The 17,500-nt window shown below is 44.2% G+C and overlaps 1 protein-coding gene across 1 annotated transcript in view; it reads left to right on the plus strand.

Moving 5' to 3' along the window:
• LOC123769194 (zwei Ig domain protein zig-8) overlaps nucleotides 1-17,500 on the plus strand; it is a 166,183-nt gene that overhangs the window by 147,168 nt on the left and 1,515 nt on the right. The window contains exons 4-8 of the mRNA XM_069310011.1: nucleotides 81-157; nucleotides 2,311-2,447; nucleotides 12,439-12,607; nucleotides 16,582-16,718; nucleotides 17,073-17,500. The exon at nucleotides 17,073-17,500 is cut by the window's right edge and continues 1,515 nt beyond it. Of these exons, the coding sequence (XP_069166112.1) occupies nucleotides 81-157; nucleotides 2,311-2,447; nucleotides 12,439-12,607; nucleotides 16,582-16,718; nucleotides 17,073-17,200 (648 nt within the window). The 3' untranslated portion in view covers nucleotides 17,201-17,500. The remainder of the gene's footprint in view (nucleotides 1-80; nucleotides 158-2,310; nucleotides 2,448-12,438; nucleotides 12,608-16,581; nucleotides 16,719-17,072) is intronic.

Genomic DNA, 17,500 nt, shown 5'->3' on the forward strand with positions numbered 1-17,500 from the left:
ACCTGCATCACCCTGATTCACCTGCATCCTTCCTGATTCACCTGAATCCCATGACTCAGGTGACTCACCTTTTCCTCCAGGTGTCGTGGGTAAGGAGGCAAGGAGACACAATTCACCTACTAACGGTCGGCTCCGCCACCTACCACAGTAATGATAGGTGAGTAACAAGGTGTATTTACTATGTGTGCCTGCCTTTCTAACCATTCTATTGTCTTCTATTATGTCTACTACATACATCTGTCTAACTTCCAGGTACCTATTTACTGCTAGGTGAACAGGGGCATTTGAGTGAATGAAGCTTTGCCCATTTGTTTCTGCCTCGGCCGGGAATCGAACCCGGGTCCTTAGGACTACGACCCCCGAGCGCTGTCCACTCAGTCGTGAAGCCCTTGTAAATGTGTATGTGTGCACGAGAGAGAGAGAGAGAGAGAGAGAGAGAGAGAGAGAGAGAGAGAGAGAGAGAGAGAGAGAGAGAGAGAGAGAGAGAGAGAGAGAGAGAGAGAGAGAGAGAGAGAGCATTACAGAATTTCCCATCTATGATTTACTAAATATCTAAAATATATTTTATTTATAACTTTCTAATGAGTCAATAAATAAACACCATTATTTATTGAACCATTAAGTATCCACTTAATAAATGGACATTAATAACCACTAACTACTTATGGCCTTTACATAATCACTCATTGGTCACTGCTTAATCACTTATGGCTACTAACTACCTTGGCCACTAATATCACTTTTGACCAAAATATACAAACAATGTATCAACTAACCAAACACTTGTAAACAATTAACTCCTTAAGATTACTCAATGGCGTCAATTAGCAACAAACATGTCTGTACTTATAAGTAAACAACCAATTCTCATATTTAAAAGCCTTTATCCTTTAAAAGAAAAATTGACTTTATCTCTTATAATTAACTTTAATGAGCATTGAATGACCCTCAGATCATTAGCGACTTTCTCTAAATGATCTCCAATGACTTCTTAATTATTTCTAGATGACTCGAAGATATCAAAAGGCAGTAATTAGTCCCCCGACTTCCCGATAGCCTAAGACTGGCCAGACGATTGTTTCCCTTAAGTCGAATTGGTACTTAAGAACCTGGAAGGGTTTCAAATCCTTAAAATGTAAACTGGTTATCTTGAGGTTATCTTGAGATGATTTCGGGGCTTTTTAGTGTCCCCGCGGCCCGGTCCTCGACCAGGCCTCCACCCCCAGAAAGCAGCCCGTGACAGTTGACTAACACCCAGGTACCTATTTTACTGCTAGGTAACAGGGGCATAGGGTGAAAGAAACTCTGCCCATTGTTTCTCGCCGGCGCCTGGGATCGAACCCAGAACCACAGGATCACACGTCCAGTGTGCTGTCCGCTCGGCCGACCGGTAAGAGAGCATAAGGAAACTGAAGGAGATCTACTGTCTCATACAAGTTTAATTCCTATATATAAACATCCAAGATCCTTCATATGTGTCTACCTTACGCTTGAAACAATCAATCGATTGCATTGCAACGTCCCTCAGAGTTGCATAGTTACAGGCACGTGTTGAATCGCTCCATTTGTCCCCCAGTTAATCAATCCCAATCCCCCAGTTAATCAATCCCCAGTCCCCCCAGCACGTGGATTGGTTTAACCTACACGCCTCTTAATTCACTGCTTAATTATCTAGGCCAAGATTCATCAAGCATCCATGCATCCATTTACGAAACATCTACATCTTCCCTTTAGCATGAGGAGCATAGCTTACATGTATTATACAGTTTGGGAGCTTGGACTCTTCACACTGCAAAGTTATTAATGGTATAAGGAACTTCGTAGTGCTTCCAAGTTCATAACCTGCTCAATGTCAACAAAGCCGCCATGACTGAGGAAAGATGTACAGGTTTCGCAAGTAGTTATGTAAATACTGGGTGTTTCCTGTCGCAGCTATTTTCCTTAATGTATTTGTGTAGTCTTGGAGAGACTGATCTGAAGACCTTATTAATAAATACTTTTGGAGGACTCTCAATGCCTGAGTTGACCTTGATTTTCCGTGACCTTCCTCAGAAACCAGCTGGGAGCAGCCACTGACCTCTAATGACCCTACAGGTACCAGCTGGGAGCAGCCACTGACCTCTAATGACCCTACAGGTACCAGCTGGGAGCAGCCACTGACCTCTAATTGAAGAGTTCCTCTCAGACCTCTAATTGAAGGCTTCCTCTCAGCTGGCTCCCTTCAGGAACCAGCTGAGAGGAAGCCACTGCCCTCTAAAGACTCTACAAATACCAGCTGGGAGCAGCCACTGACCTCTAATGACCCTACAGGTACCAGCTGGAGTTCGCGGAGCCTAACAACTGGCAGCTGGTGATTCAGGCGGCGGAAGAGAGCGACCAGGGCCCTTACGAATGTCAGGTCTCATCTCATCCCCCCAAAATTCGCAAGGTTTTTCTCTCTGTCTATGGTGAGTGTCCCTGTCTCTTTGTTGTGACTGTCTCTGGCCGTAGACAGTCATTCTGTCTACGGTCAGGTTCTGTGTACGGTAAGGCCTCTTGAGTCCCAAACTGGAAGCTGGAAACGCAGAGAGGGGGTAGAAATAGCCTAAACTACTCAATCCCTTTGAGATGTATTTCTTTCTTGTCTCAATAAACATACTTGCATGGAAGAATGTAAGGAAGCGCTCGTACTATTAACAGGTCGACAACAGGTGAAACTCCTTGTAAGTTGTTTGGAAGCCTCTATCGACAATTTTAACGCTAAAATCGATAAAGAGTTTGAACGTTAGAAAAGTTCAATTGTAACACAGCAAGTAGGGCAAGGCTAGTAGGCGGAGCACAAAGATCTATAGGCCTCACTGTACCGTAAACATTGATAAGTACCTCTCCTACCACCACTACCACTACCACCACCACCACAATCACCACAACCTTCCCAACACTGCAAGCAGAGACACAAATCGCTAGAAACTGACAGTATACAGTCACTTTGTACCAGAGTGTCAAACAGGGTTATACTAAACAGTCCCCTGACTGTAATTATTCCCTCCCATGTCATCATCTCATTAACATATCAAAAGCATCCAGTGAAAACAAAACAAAAAATCACCAATATTTACGACAAATTAAGTATTTGAAATTCAGTACATAAGGTGAACGACCTTCATATGTGATATATATATATATATATATATATATATATATATATATATATATATATATATATATATATATATATCTTTCTCCCACACGACGCCAGGGAGAAAAGAATGAAAACTTCTCGCCAGAAACTCCTTAGGTTTCATGAATATGTCTGTTGACAAGTATTGTCCAACGGGAGAATGCCTTCTCCTGTGGTAAGAGGCTGCTGCAGCCGTCTGGACCATCTGGACCCCAGGATTGGGGTCCTGGACCCCCAGGGAAGGGGCCCGCCATTGTGTCCCCCGCAGGAGGTGACCTCCTACAGGTAGTCACAACTACCACAGACCTGTAGGGGGGGGGACTTGACCTTTCCCGCCAAGCTCTTGTGACCGTATGAGGGCGTATTGACCCGAGTCACTGTCAGGGTTGTGTCGACGGGCCTGTAGACAGGTGGTGCCTGGTAGGATGGTGAAGGATGGTGAAGGATGGTGAAGGATGGTGAAGATGGTTGGTGAGGGTGGTGGAGGCGGCGGGAGCATTCAGCTCAGGGTTATTGTCCACTGTGACAGCCTGTGCTGCTGTTTCTTCAGTGTGACTCTTGCTTTTTAGTATCTGAAAACTTCTCGCAGGAAACAGAGAGAGAGAGAGAGAGAGGGGCAGAGAGAGGCAGAGAGAGAGGCAGAGAGAGAGAGGCAGAGAGAGAGGCAGAGAGAGAGAGAGAGAGAGAGAGAGAGAGAGAGAGAGAGAGAGAGAGAGAGAGAGAGAGAGAGAGAGAGAGAGGCAGAGAGAGAGAGGCAGAGAGAGAGAGGCAGACAGAGGCAGACAGACAGACAGACAGAGAGACAGACAGACAGAGAGACAGACAGACACACACACAGACAGTCACGGAAGTAATACTGCAGTAATTAGCGAGAATGAAACATAAAGGTGATATTTTATTCAAAACAAAAAACACAAAATACCAATTAAGACATACCTCTAACAAGTCTAACAATCACATTCAACCAACTATTCAAACCGAAATAACTCACATCGTTAAGAAGAAATCCTTCAACTTTCAATCTCGTTCCTCCAGTACCTCCATCGTTCAGTAAATCCCAAGACTGGAAAAAAAAACATGAAAAATAAAAAAATAAAATCGTTTTAGCGAAGACATATATTTCTGCATTTCATTTTCAGAGCCATACTGCGAGAAATCTATTTATCGCTGCTAACTGCCGGTGGTGGGGGGTATTAGGGGGTGAGAAAATGTCAACAAATCATTGGAATTTGCATCCAAAAGTGCTCCTTGGCCGTCTAAATCGTACCGATTTCTCAGCTTGAGGAAGAATTGAGGAGACAGATGCCATTAGCTAGAAAGGTTTTTGGCCAAAAAAGGTCTTGCGTCAGCGGTAGTTCATCTTGTATGTGGGTACACTCACCTGGGGTGTCCTTGCAGGGGGGTTGAGCTCTGGCTCTTTGGTCCCGCCTCTCAACTGTCAATCAACTGGTGTACAGGTTCCTGTGTGTGTGTGTGGAGGGAGGGAGGGTTGTGGGGGGTATCTGTGAATGCGAGTGTTTTGTAAGTATATGTAAATGTGTATGAATATACATATTTACACACACAAACACGCACACAGAGCCTATCAGCAGCTTACAAAACAACGGAACATCACCATGAGCATCTCATCTCGGCAAATCAACCCAAATCTGAAATAAGATCATGAGAATAGTCTTGTACAACAACCGAACCTGTTGCCTGGAACCCAGAGACGATTTACCAAGACGGATATCGCCGTGAATAGTCGAGATTACGGCGCCGTACTCCGGTGAACACCTTCCCCCCTCTCCCAACAAACCACCACCGCTCTAGTCTCCCGTAAGTGGCATTAGCGACTTTGTAAGCAAGTTAATCGTCAGAGAGCGATGTTATGAGGCTTAGGAGGTGTGAGAGGAAGCCGCAAGGGCGGTACAAGAGGCTCAAGTGGTTCAACTCTTAGGAGCCTTTGAGAAGAGCGTTGCCTCCTGGATTTAACACGACCACAAATGTGGCTGGTGTGTGTGACGGACACAGCTAGTTAATTCTGTAAGCTGCGTGAGGTTTGTTTGTTTATAATGGGGATATAGTGGTTGGCGAACATGCGTGCAAATACACACAACACAAACACGACCCCACAAACACCCCTCCCCCCCTCACACCATTTACAAACGCCTAGAGGACGAGGTGATTCATCATAACAGCCATCCACCAGGTCGGTATTAGCCTCAAGACCTTCCCGAATTCGCGTGAATTCACGAAGCTACACGTTTCGAACCCTCGCAAACTGTTTAATAAACGTCAACAAAGCCGCCATGATCGAGGAGGGATCTACATGTTTCGTCAGTGGTTCAGTATAAATGTTTGATGAATCCCAAGTCTTGGACTCCTCATTGTGGCGCAGAAATATGTCTCACGACCCCCTCACGATACGCGTCAGTTCATCTGTCTGGTCACCACATCAGCAGACAGAACCTCCGAGCACAAGTATGTATTGACACAATGAGTTAATCCAAGGCTGGGATCCAAGGCTGGGATCCAAGGCTCGGATCCAAGGCTCGGATCCAAGGCTGGGATCCAAGGCTCGGATCCAAGGCTCGGATCCAAGGCTCGGATCCACACCCATGGAGAATGTGAAGACACAAAGCATCGAATATCGCTAAAAATACAATAGATCGAAAAGATCACAACAGTAAATACATCACAATTCAACCCGACAATACAACACACCAACATTACCTAACCTGCTGAAAGGCCAAATAAATGCTTACTAACAGTTAAAAAATTGACTATTGTAAATAACTCGAACATATATGTTTGCCCTCGGTAAACAGAAGGGAAAATTAGTATTGACTCAATATGTTACCATCGGTGAATCTCTAAATGTTAAACAACGTTATTTGCAACGAGTAATTGATGTTTGCACATTGTTCGATTGCAAAAAGATTGTTTACAACGGTCAGAGGTACGAATGAGCTACGTATGTGTTTTTTGGAACTCGTTTAAGAGCTGTAGTTAAGGGTAGTTTCAAGAAATTCTTGACGTGATATAACCTCAGCTTAACACACGGGCTCACCATAGCCCGTGCTACTTGGAACTTTTTGTTCCAGGTAGCGAATCCTTAACAACAACTCAGCTTAACGTTACTGATCTTCTCGTTAGCTTCACAGGTCGTTATCACACTCAGACACATGACACACTCACACCACTCAACAAACTCACTAACAACAACGCACTCAAGCACAGCATACAACACACTCATAATGTACTCTAAAACAGCCCCATTGTGTCTTCATTGTCTTCATTCTCTCTATTAAAAATACTGTTATGAAATATACTTAATATACTCTTAAACACAACTATTTATACTCTCCTCGCAATGAGACATCACAAAATTGTTTTCATGGCTATATTAAGTTCTTGTGAGTATATTGTGAGTCCTTTTCTAACCTGTTTGATCCGTTATGAGAGAGATATCTCTCTTGCCTCACTCTCCTACTCTTTGCTAGCCTTGTGGCCCATTTTATGAGAGATATCTATCTACCTCCTTCGTCTACTACTCTCCTGGCGTTACGCTATAACAGGTGACCGTAAATATCACAATATCTTAAGTATCCACACAACGGATGTTAAGCCATAATTACCCAGAACATCGTCGCAACAATGCTTATGCAATGGAAGGTGGAACATGTAAACATGAAAATTATATTAGTAACAGAATGGAAGGGGATGTCAGCCACAGCATCCAGAGAGAGAGACAAGCATCCTTCCCTCCTATCCGTCTCTTTCATCTACCTGACTCCCGTCTACTCGTTCATCTACCTGACTCCCGTCTACTCCTGGCGTCCAGTAGACGGCTCAGGTGTCGGATGCACAATGAAGCCTAGTGATCATCGGATTACCATGGTTGCTAGCGGCGAATTTGGCAGAGTAAATTTCGTGTATCCGAAGTCTAATTGGATTTATGAACTCTGCGAGCGTTTGTGGAAAGGTTTAGCTGTTCACGTGTTATTTAACAGCGTCGATTACAGCAGTCGGCTGCAGGTCAGTTGCAGCAGTCGCCTGAATAGCTGCAACACTGTAGTATTGATTTGGGTGAGAGAAAAAAAAATGGCGTCCCTTCCCTAATCTGAGAAACTAAGCAGATAATTCAGTAACAAGCAAGCAGTGGTGGATACAAACTACTGTTGTGATTATTTTAGTATACAGCGAGTGTATTCGCATACAGATGCACTTATCAGAGAGTATACACTTGTGGTTTACAGTATTTAGGATGTACAGGGCCTTCAGGGCCTGCGAAAGGAATTAGGGTATCGTTATGTGTATTAGGGTATCGTTACTGTTTATCAGTAATGCACATTTGGGCGGAGCGCATGCGCACATGGGCGGAGAGTTAGAGCGCACGCACTTGGGTTTAATATGAACTAGGCTCGACTAATCAGACAAGCGCTTTGATGGTTCACTAATGATGAAAATTGGACAGTTTTGAGATAACTACTGACGACTGCTATTATTTCTGATCTCATAGTTTGCCTTATTAAGTCGTCCTGAAAACCCCCATTACCAAATCGTCTTGACCTGTTTGACACTAACAAAGGTCAACACATCTATACACATAATGACCCCATCTCCAGACCATCCACCAAAAATTCCACAATATATATATATATATATATATATATATATATATATATATATATATATATATATATATATATATATAAATAAGAAAGCAAGTCTCAAGAACGTAATTATTAATTCCACCAACCACTCATCCAAACATTAATTTTAAGAAAAATTTGCCCTAAGCAATGTGGCTTGGAGATCCTAGTGGGAAAAAAATTAAGCCCCGATTTTTGCCACCTCTTCGAGTGCAGAGTTTTTTTCATGGTGGCTTCCCTCTCGTAGGCATCAGAGTGGAGAGCAGCTTAGCGTAATAAGCTGGGCTATGAGAACGCCGTTCTCACTCTGCAATTAGGGAAGGCATACGTGTGTGTTTTTAGAGATTAAAGGTTAGTCTGGAGAGAGAGAGAGAGAGAGAGAGAGAGAGAGAGAGAGAGAGAGAGAGAGAGAGAGAGAGAGAGAGAGAGAGAGAGAGAGAGAGAGAGAGAGAGAGAAGAGAGAGAGAGGGGTAAACAGGAATAGATGTAGTTCTATACAAGTCCTTAAGCTTCTCATAATCCCCAACTGGAGAGCCACAAGGAAGGCAGCTCTTCAATATCAACCCAAAGAAGAACCAACCTTGCAACATTGCACACTATGCATCAATACGAATTGATGTATGGCAACCAGGGGGGAGGAGAGATTGTTATCCTGCTAATGATGATTGTCTTCAGTATTCTGTACGATATCTAATGGGTGAGTTACTCATTGTCACATGTGAACCTGATGCATGAGTTACCCATTGTCACATGTGAACCTGATGCATGAGTTACCCATTGTCACATGTGAACCTGATGGGTGAGTTATCCATTGTCACATGTGAACCTGATGCATGAGTTACCCATTGTCACATGTGAACCTGATGCATGAGTTACCCATTGTCACATGTGAACCTGATGGGTGAGTTATCCATTGTCACATGTGAACTTGATGCATGAGTTACCCATTGTCACATGTGAACCTGATGCATGAGTTACCCATTGTCACATGTGAACCTGATGGGTGAGTTATCCATTGTCACATGTGAACCTGATGCATGAGTTACCCATTGTCACATGTGAACCTGATGGGTGAGTTACCCATTGTCACATGTGAACCTGATGGGTGAGTTACCCATTGTCACATGTGAACCTGATGCATGAGTTACCCATTGTCACATGTGAACCTGATGGGTGAGCCAGCCAGCGCCACATATATGCGACACATATAGCTGGTATGAACGCATGGAGATCATTTAGCAGCATCGCCATTGCTCTGACCAGTGAGGCGTACACATACGCCTGAATGGATACCCAAGAGCTACAAAGCAACATGCAACACTGTCCTTGCAAGAGTAAATCAGAACCCCCGTTATCCTGAGTGCCAGAGCCTGAGGACACGCACTGGCGTCTCAGAGTGCCAATTGCCCTGAGCAACATGAAACAACCGGACAGCCTACATATTGACACTTTATATAATGGCTCATGTACCCCTGTGATGCTGTATTGCAATGAATGCCCCAGTGGAATGTTCTTGCATCTTGCAAATGAGAACTTGTAATCTGATGTAAACTTTACGAAACGTACCAAGAAAATATAATGTTATGAGTGCCTATATATATATATATATATATATATATATATATATATATATATATATATATATATATATATATATATATATATATATATATATATATATATATTTGGCAAATATTTCTAATCTTAATTAGGCATGTTCTAATTTATTTGTCATATGAAATAAACAATGGGATTTTTTTATGAAACGAATATATATTTAAATAGTATCAAAGGTATGAATTAATTCCAAATTTTTGGCAAACACACAAACACCCCCGCCCTGCCCCCCCCCCCCCCCACACACACCCCCCCCCACACCCACACACACATACATCCCCCCCCCCCCCACACACACACACACACATACACACACGTACCAGTCGAGTTTATTCACCTTTGGCCCCATTAAAACGAAACAAGTAGCACATTCTCTTTTGGTGAAAACGATGGTATATCAGATATATCATTTTCTAGACTGTATTTATATGCAAATACAGTTCCCAGTGTGTTGTGCAGCAGCGTTAGTGATGAACCGGAGGAGAAGGGAATTGTGGGTAATAATAGTTTGGAATTGACTAATGCATTAGCTTCTAAATAGTGACAATATTTTGCCTCCCTTGACGCCCGTAGGGGGAGTTGTGTTTGTGGGGACCCCTCTTCTGGTTAAGGGGATAGGAGACAGACTAAGAGTGTCTTATTCACTGTGATTCACTTATTCCCTGGGATGGGAAGAGAGATGGGGATACCGAGCCTAAAGTAGGATACTGTATTGATGTAGCAACAGTCTGGTTGGTATAGATGAAATCCACAACATTTGCCTAACTCGGTTGTGCATATTTACTGCTGGATGAACTTCCCTTACCCTTCACTACCTTCCCCTGCCCTTCACTATCTTCCCCTGCCCTTCACTACCTTCCCCTACCCTTCACTACCTTCCCCTACCCTTCACCACCTTCCCCCTACCCTTCACCACCTCCCCTACCCTTCACCACCTCCCCCTACCCTTCACCACCTCCCCCTACCCTTCACCACCTTCCCTTCACCACTATAACCATCTCCCTTACACATCTTCATCAATAAACTACCCAAGACATAAACAAAAGTGATAAGCATCACATAGGAAAATAATAATCTAGATTACTCTTAGTAAGGATTGTATGCAGTATGAAATATCAGAAAATGGTGTAATTTGACTTTTCATGTAAAACAGGGAGCATTCGAGTCAACCTTTCCCTACCTATGACCATCCCACACCCACCACTAGTCACCCTGCAAACTTTGCCGGAAGCTAGCCCTAAGCATCTTTATATTAACTCTTGCATGAATCGTATATGAAATGTGAAACATACCACGATCGTCATATGCAATCCAGCCACCTTCAGTATGCTGAATATACATATATAGATATATATACAAGAATATATCATATATCTATATGTTCAACGAAGTTCATATATCCTCCTACTGGCGTTAAATACGCTCCTTACCTTGAGGTTACCTTGAGGTGCTTCCGGGGCTTAGTGTCCCCGCGGCCCGGTCGTCGAACAGGCCTCCTGGTTGCTGGGCTGATCAACCAGGCTGTTAGACGCGGCTGCTCGCAGCCTGACGTATGAGTCACAGCCTGGTTGATCCTTTACACTCTTGAGACGAAATTTGCATTTAAATTAAAACAAGATACATTAAAAAATAAAAATCATGCTCTTTGATTGATGATGCTCCGGGAGCCGACAGGTGGGAAAAATTATATATTACATAAATATAAACTTTCGGTGGGTATGTAATGGTCAGAAATTGTTGGCAATGTTTTTTTTTTGCGAAAACTGACGTGTTGGGGGGATTGGGGGAGGGGATTAGGGAGATTGGGGGGGGGATTAGGTAGATTAGGAAGCGGGATTTATGTTCTTGTTATTATTCATATGTTTACCTGTTCTACGGATTATATAACAGGTATTACAATAAATTATAACTAGAACACCAGGCTTATATAGCAAGAACACCAGGCTTATATAACATATAGGAACACTAGGCGCCTTGTAATTTATGTGATAATCATGGAAAATTTATTCTTTTCATTAAACACTGAATATATAATTATTCATATTGTGTTCTGTCCGGCTTTGTTCTCTGCCTGTCTGTTCTTTTATGCAACACCCGTAAAATGCCGCAACACCGGCCAACACCTCCCTTGCAACACTAGGCCAGAGTCTGCAGGAAGGGCGTTAGATCAAGCAACATATTAGTGCTCAAAAGTGTTGCACAGAAACTCAAGGTAATACGATTGGAGGCACCTCTCCGAAAAGACATATTCAAAACGCTAATCTTGTCTGATTATAAAATGCCATTCAAGTGTTCGATATCAAGTTATCTGGAGGAATAAGCGAGGTAATTGAATATATCAAAAGCCTGGTGGCGAATTTAGAATGTTATACAGGACCGTAATTCACTAGGCAGCCGGAGTCGAAGCTTTTGGGCTAAGATGTCATTCACAGCCTTTCAAAACAGGGGCTCCCGTGTGGTCTAAATCATTAAGCTTTAGACTGGAAGCTTAAGACTGGAAATCAGTGACTAAGTAAGGCTAAAAAGTCTTGACGAAGACACAGTGTACTACTTAAGATGTAAACAAACTATCATCATAGGTTTGGAAGATTTTCTAATTGCAAAATGTTAACATTGATCAACACCATATTGCATTTTTGATACATTTTCACCACCTTCCCTACCCTTCACCACCTTCCCCTACCCTTCACCACCTTCCCCTACCCTTCACCACCTTCCCCTACCCTTCACCACCTTCCCCTACCCTTCACCACCCTCCCATACCCTACACCACTCTTCCATTCCCCAATTACTGGAATGGCAGACCATTCACACCACAATTACTGTTCCTCCTTTCCTATTTCATAAGAAATTTGTTAAAACTGAATTTGTCTAATATTTACAAGTTTGAATATCACAATGTTTTTGCATAGTTCGTTTTCCAGATTTTACAAATGGCTTTATTTGCAATTAATGTTGATGTTCTATGTCTTCCGTCGAAGTAAAAGTCCTTTTATCTTCCTCGCTGCTGTGGCCGGCCTCCAGTTCCTCGCCTGGAGATCTTCGACGGGAGGGGAGAGGCTATCTTGGAGAAGTTCTACGAAGTCGGCTCCAGCATCGATCTCCGCTGTGATGCCTACCATGTCGCGAAGGACGCTATCGTCTGGTCCAGAGCTGGTGCCAAGGTCTATCACACACCTGATGCTGGTGTGAGGTAGGTGTGGAGCTGGTGTGGTGCTGGTGTGTGTGTGCGTGCGTGCGTGTGAGAGTGTAACAGATGCACAAAGTTGGACATGAGCTGCATGTTGTGTTCTAGCGTACACGTCACTGCCCATCTAACTTGCATAGGTCAAAGTTCACTCCCCGTGTACGCTGGCTTGTGTGTGTGTGTATATGTGTATACTTCGAGTATACCTGGAGTGGCTTGACGGGTTATGACCTCGTCTGGACGGCTGTTCCTTGGAGTGACCCGCAGGCCCACATATCCACCACATATCCACCAGGTTCTACATTTCCTGCATCAACCTCTCTACATTCTTTATTTACATTTGTAAATGGAAACACTAGACCCAACACACTAATACTGAACACTGTTGCTAGCTCTCAGGCGGCGCTGACTGTCCTCAATGCTCTTCTCTCTGCGCCAAAGAGACGGAAAACAGGTTAACACAGAACCTTTTGTTGCTTAAACAGAAGATTACTTGACGGGTCGACGACCCTTTCGATGTCGACCCGTCAAGTAACGCACTCTAGAGGCCCGAGGACGCGATTCACTCGTTATAAACGCCACTCAGCCGAGTGAACATGGATAGCAATGATACATTGAGAGATGTGATTTGTCATACCGGGACTGAATTTAATAAGCTTTCCAAGGCCACTGGATATAATGAGGCTTTCATAGCATATTATATTCACTCGTAGAGGCCTTGGGCAACTCATTATATTCACTCGTAGAGGCTTCACTCGCTGCACTCACAACAATAATATTTAAATTACACCAGAGATCAATCCTACTGGATATCACAATACTCGAATTAACAGCCTAGCGTTAACAGAGCATAAAATACACACAATATGTTATCACACAACACACACACACGATAACACATACCACACATACAAGATAATACACACACAACATATACACTATAACACACACACAAGATAACATACTCACCAGTAACACCACGCACAAGATATCACATATGATATATCATACAAGAGATAGCACAGAAGATAACGCCCAGTAGATAGCACCCATAAAATAAGACGCTCAGGTTACACAGTAAAGATAACGAACAAATTAACACACATAGTGTATAAGGCACATAAGATAACACACACACATAAGATAACACACACACACACACACACACCTTGAGGTACCATGATAGAGCCCAGTAGGCTCAGGAACCTGTACACCTGTTGATTGACGGTTGAGAGGCGGGACCAAAAGAGCCAAAGCTCAACCCCCGCAAGCACAATTAGGTGAGTACACACATCACAAGCTGAGACACAGGTCTCCTTGAAAGGAACCTACGCCAACAACAACAACCTGTTGTATCTCTGTGAACTCGAGTGCCTTTGCTTAAGCAAAGGAAGAGTTCTAAAAGGATTTGTGAGCCATAAAAGCAATGTCGAGCTTCCTCCTGGAGCTAAGAGGGTAACTCTGGCGGAATAATATAGAAAGATTTCATATTCCACCTTACCTTGAGGTTACCTTGAGGTGATTTCGGGGCTTAGCGACCCCGCCCCTGGTTGCTGGCCTCCTGGTTGCTGGATTGGTCAACCAGGCTGTTGGACGCGGCTGGTGTTAGTTACAGCCTGGTTGATCAGGTTCTACACTCTTTATTCCCCCCTACTCACTCTTCTCCCTCTCTTCCCCTTTCCTTCATAGAACAGCCTCGTCCTATGGTTTTTCCCAACGTCCAGAAAACGGTCAATTTACAGTAGTCTCTCCTAACCTCCCAGAGGACCCAAAACAGAAAACGGGACAGTACGTCACTTTCGCCAGCCACTTCCATTGTATAGTACGACGATTTTTGGCCTTATGTTACGCCTACGAGCGAAAAGCAACGTTCTATGCAAGAGGACAGGTTGTATGGGAACTTGTGTACCGTTTGGGCATTTCCTGAATCCAGGAGGAAATAGGATTTTTATATGCAAATAGAATGGAAGTAACTGCAGAGGGCCTATTGGCCCATACGGTTGACCAGACCACACACTAGAAGGTGAAGGGACGACGACGTTTCGGTCCGTCCTGGACCATTCTCAAGTCGATTGTGGCCCTTGGCCCTCTGCAGTTACTTCCATTCTCATGTACCCACCTCACCCAAACCAATAAAAAGCGAGGGTTATATCAAATGTTTCATACACAGTGCATCAAGTTTATCATAAAATTGTAATTCATAAGTGTAGTGTTAAGCGTAAAGAAGTCTTTGAGAATGTAAGAAGGCCTTACGAAACGCTTCTAGGTGGCAGACCATTAATAAAAAATGAATTTTGGAGAATTGATATTTTCACTACCACCAACAGTGAAGAAAAACATAAGAAATATTGAAAAAATTCGTGTTAGAATTATTAATCTTACTTTTTCGGTCATATTCAACAACATATGTTTACAAGAGGACTGCTACCAATATATATATATATATATATATATATATATATATATATATATATATATATATATATATATATATATATATATATATATATTCAACTTTGTATAATATCCAGTAAATATTTTATGGCCCTATATATGAGGAAGTCTTCCTGGTAGAGATGGCCTCGTTCAGGCGACCGTGAAATATCAACTCTGGAGTTCTCAAACGTTTGTGGTTGATGTTTGTGATGGGGTTACTCCCCACGTGGTGTGTGTGTGTGTGTGTGTGTGTGTGTGTGTGTGTGTGTGTGTGTGTGTGTGTGTGTGTGTGTGTGTATTATGAGTATCCAGACTGCATTGCAAGCACCCTTGCCCGCTATCTTCGCATTAATGTTTCAGAGAGGGGAAACCAAGCGCATCTATCAGAGAGAGAGAGAGATAGAGGGAGAGAGAGAGAGAGAGAGAGAGAGAGAGAGAGAGAGAGAGAGAGAGAGAGAGAGAGAGAGAGAGAGAGAGAGAGAGAGAGAGAGAGAGAGAGAGACAGAGAGATAAAAGAGTTCACATTTCCACGTTTGCTTCTGCAAACATAACTCAAAGTGTATTTTTTCCCCTCGTCTGCTCATTGCTCGTGTTTTCCACAGACTGGATCTCATGCCTCAGCTTCCCTGGTCTTGTTGACCTGTTTTTTTCCCATCAACATTACTGCAACAGCAGCCCCCCGCCCCCCCCCCCCTCACTTAAAACCAACAACCAACGCAAATTTAAAATAATTAAGTCCTTAGCAAATACTGTATAATACTTAAAGAATTTTAAGCACATGTATATATATATATATATTTTCTACCTCGTCCCCAACATCTACGACGGAGTCTACACCTTCCCCCGCCACCACACACCAACGACTAGACACCACCTAGCCCCCACACCTGCGACTAGTCACCATTTAGCCCCCACACCTACGACTAGACACCACCTAGCCCCCCACACCTACGACTAGACACCACCTAGCCCCCACACCTACGACTAGACACCACCTAGCCCCCACACCTGCGACTAGTCACCATTTAGCCCACACACCAACGACTAGACACCACCTAGCCCCCACACCTGCGACTAGTCACCATTTAGCCCCCACACCTACGACTAGACACCACCTACCCCCCACACCTACGACTAGACACCACCTAGCCCCCACACCTGCGACTAGTCACCATTTAGCCCCCACACCTACGACTAGACACCACCTAGCCCCCACACCTACGACTAGACACCACCTAGCCCCCACACCTGCGACTAGTCACCATTTAGCCCCCACACCTACGACTAGACACCACCTAGCCCCCACACCTACGACTAGACACCACCTAGCCCCCACACCTACGACTAGACACCACCTAGCCCCCACACCTACGACTAGACACCACCTACCCCCCACACCTACGACTAGACACCACCTAGCCCCCACACCTACGACTAGACACCACCTAGCCCCCACACCTACGACTAGACACCACCTAGCCCCCACACCTGCGATTCAGTCTCCCAATACCCACTCTCACCCCCCTAACTGATCTCCGGAACAGCGTGGAGACTTCCTCCGGGGTGATGGGTCCAGTGTCCAGGCTGAGCATCAAGACTGCCACCACTACAGACTCCGGGAACTACAGCTGTAGTGCCCCCGAGGCTGATACAGCCACCGTCCGCATACAGGTCCTCGATGGTGAGTTACACACGCCCTAGAGTTACGCAGACCCTAGGTATTAAGTCCTTAGAGTTACGCAGACCCTAGGTATTAAGTCCTTAGAGTTACGCAGACCCTAGGTATTAAGTCCTTAGAGTTACGCAGACCCTAGGTATTAAGTCCTTAGAGTTACGCAGACCCTAGGTATTAAGTCCTTAGAGTTACGCAGGTCCTAGTGTCACACTGCCCTTAGAGTTCCACGTACCCTAGAGTTATACAGTTCCTAGAGTTACTTTTCATCATCCTAGTCAATCATCTATAAACTTCAAGCATAATTTGCATTACAAATCACTATTTTAATCGTAGCTAATCAGGTAATCCTGCGCCTTTCAGGGGAGAGCTCTGCCGCGATGCAGCACTCGACAAATTCTTCGTCAGCCTCAGCCAGTGTCTTCACTTACACCCTCAGCACCATGGTTGTCTTAGCAACGTTGTCGTTAGTCATAGCTGCTGGGTGCTAGCTTACAGGTACTGGGTGCTAGTCTACCTAGCTTACAGGTGCTGGGGGCTAGTCTACCTAGCTTACAGGTGCTGGGGGCTAGTCTACCTAGCTTACAGGTGCTGGGGGCTAGTCTACCTAGCTTACAGGTGCTGGGGGCTAGTCTCCCTAGCTTACAGGTGCTGGGGGCTAGTCTACCTAGCTTACAGGTGCTGGGGGCTAGTCTACCTAGCTTACAGGTGCTGGGTGCTAGTCTACCTAGCTTACAGGTGCTGGGGTGCTAGTCTACCTTGTGTCTACCTAGCTCACAGGTGCTGGGGGC

The sequence above is a fragment of the Procambarus clarkii genome, chromosome 66 (genome assembly GCF_040958095.1).
Source record: "Procambarus clarkii isolate CNS0578487 chromosome 66, FALCON_Pclarkii_2.0, whole genome shotgun sequence".
In the NCBI taxonomy this organism is placed as follows: Eukaryota; Metazoa; Arthropoda; class Malacostraca; order Decapoda; family Cambaridae; genus Procambarus; species Procambarus clarkii.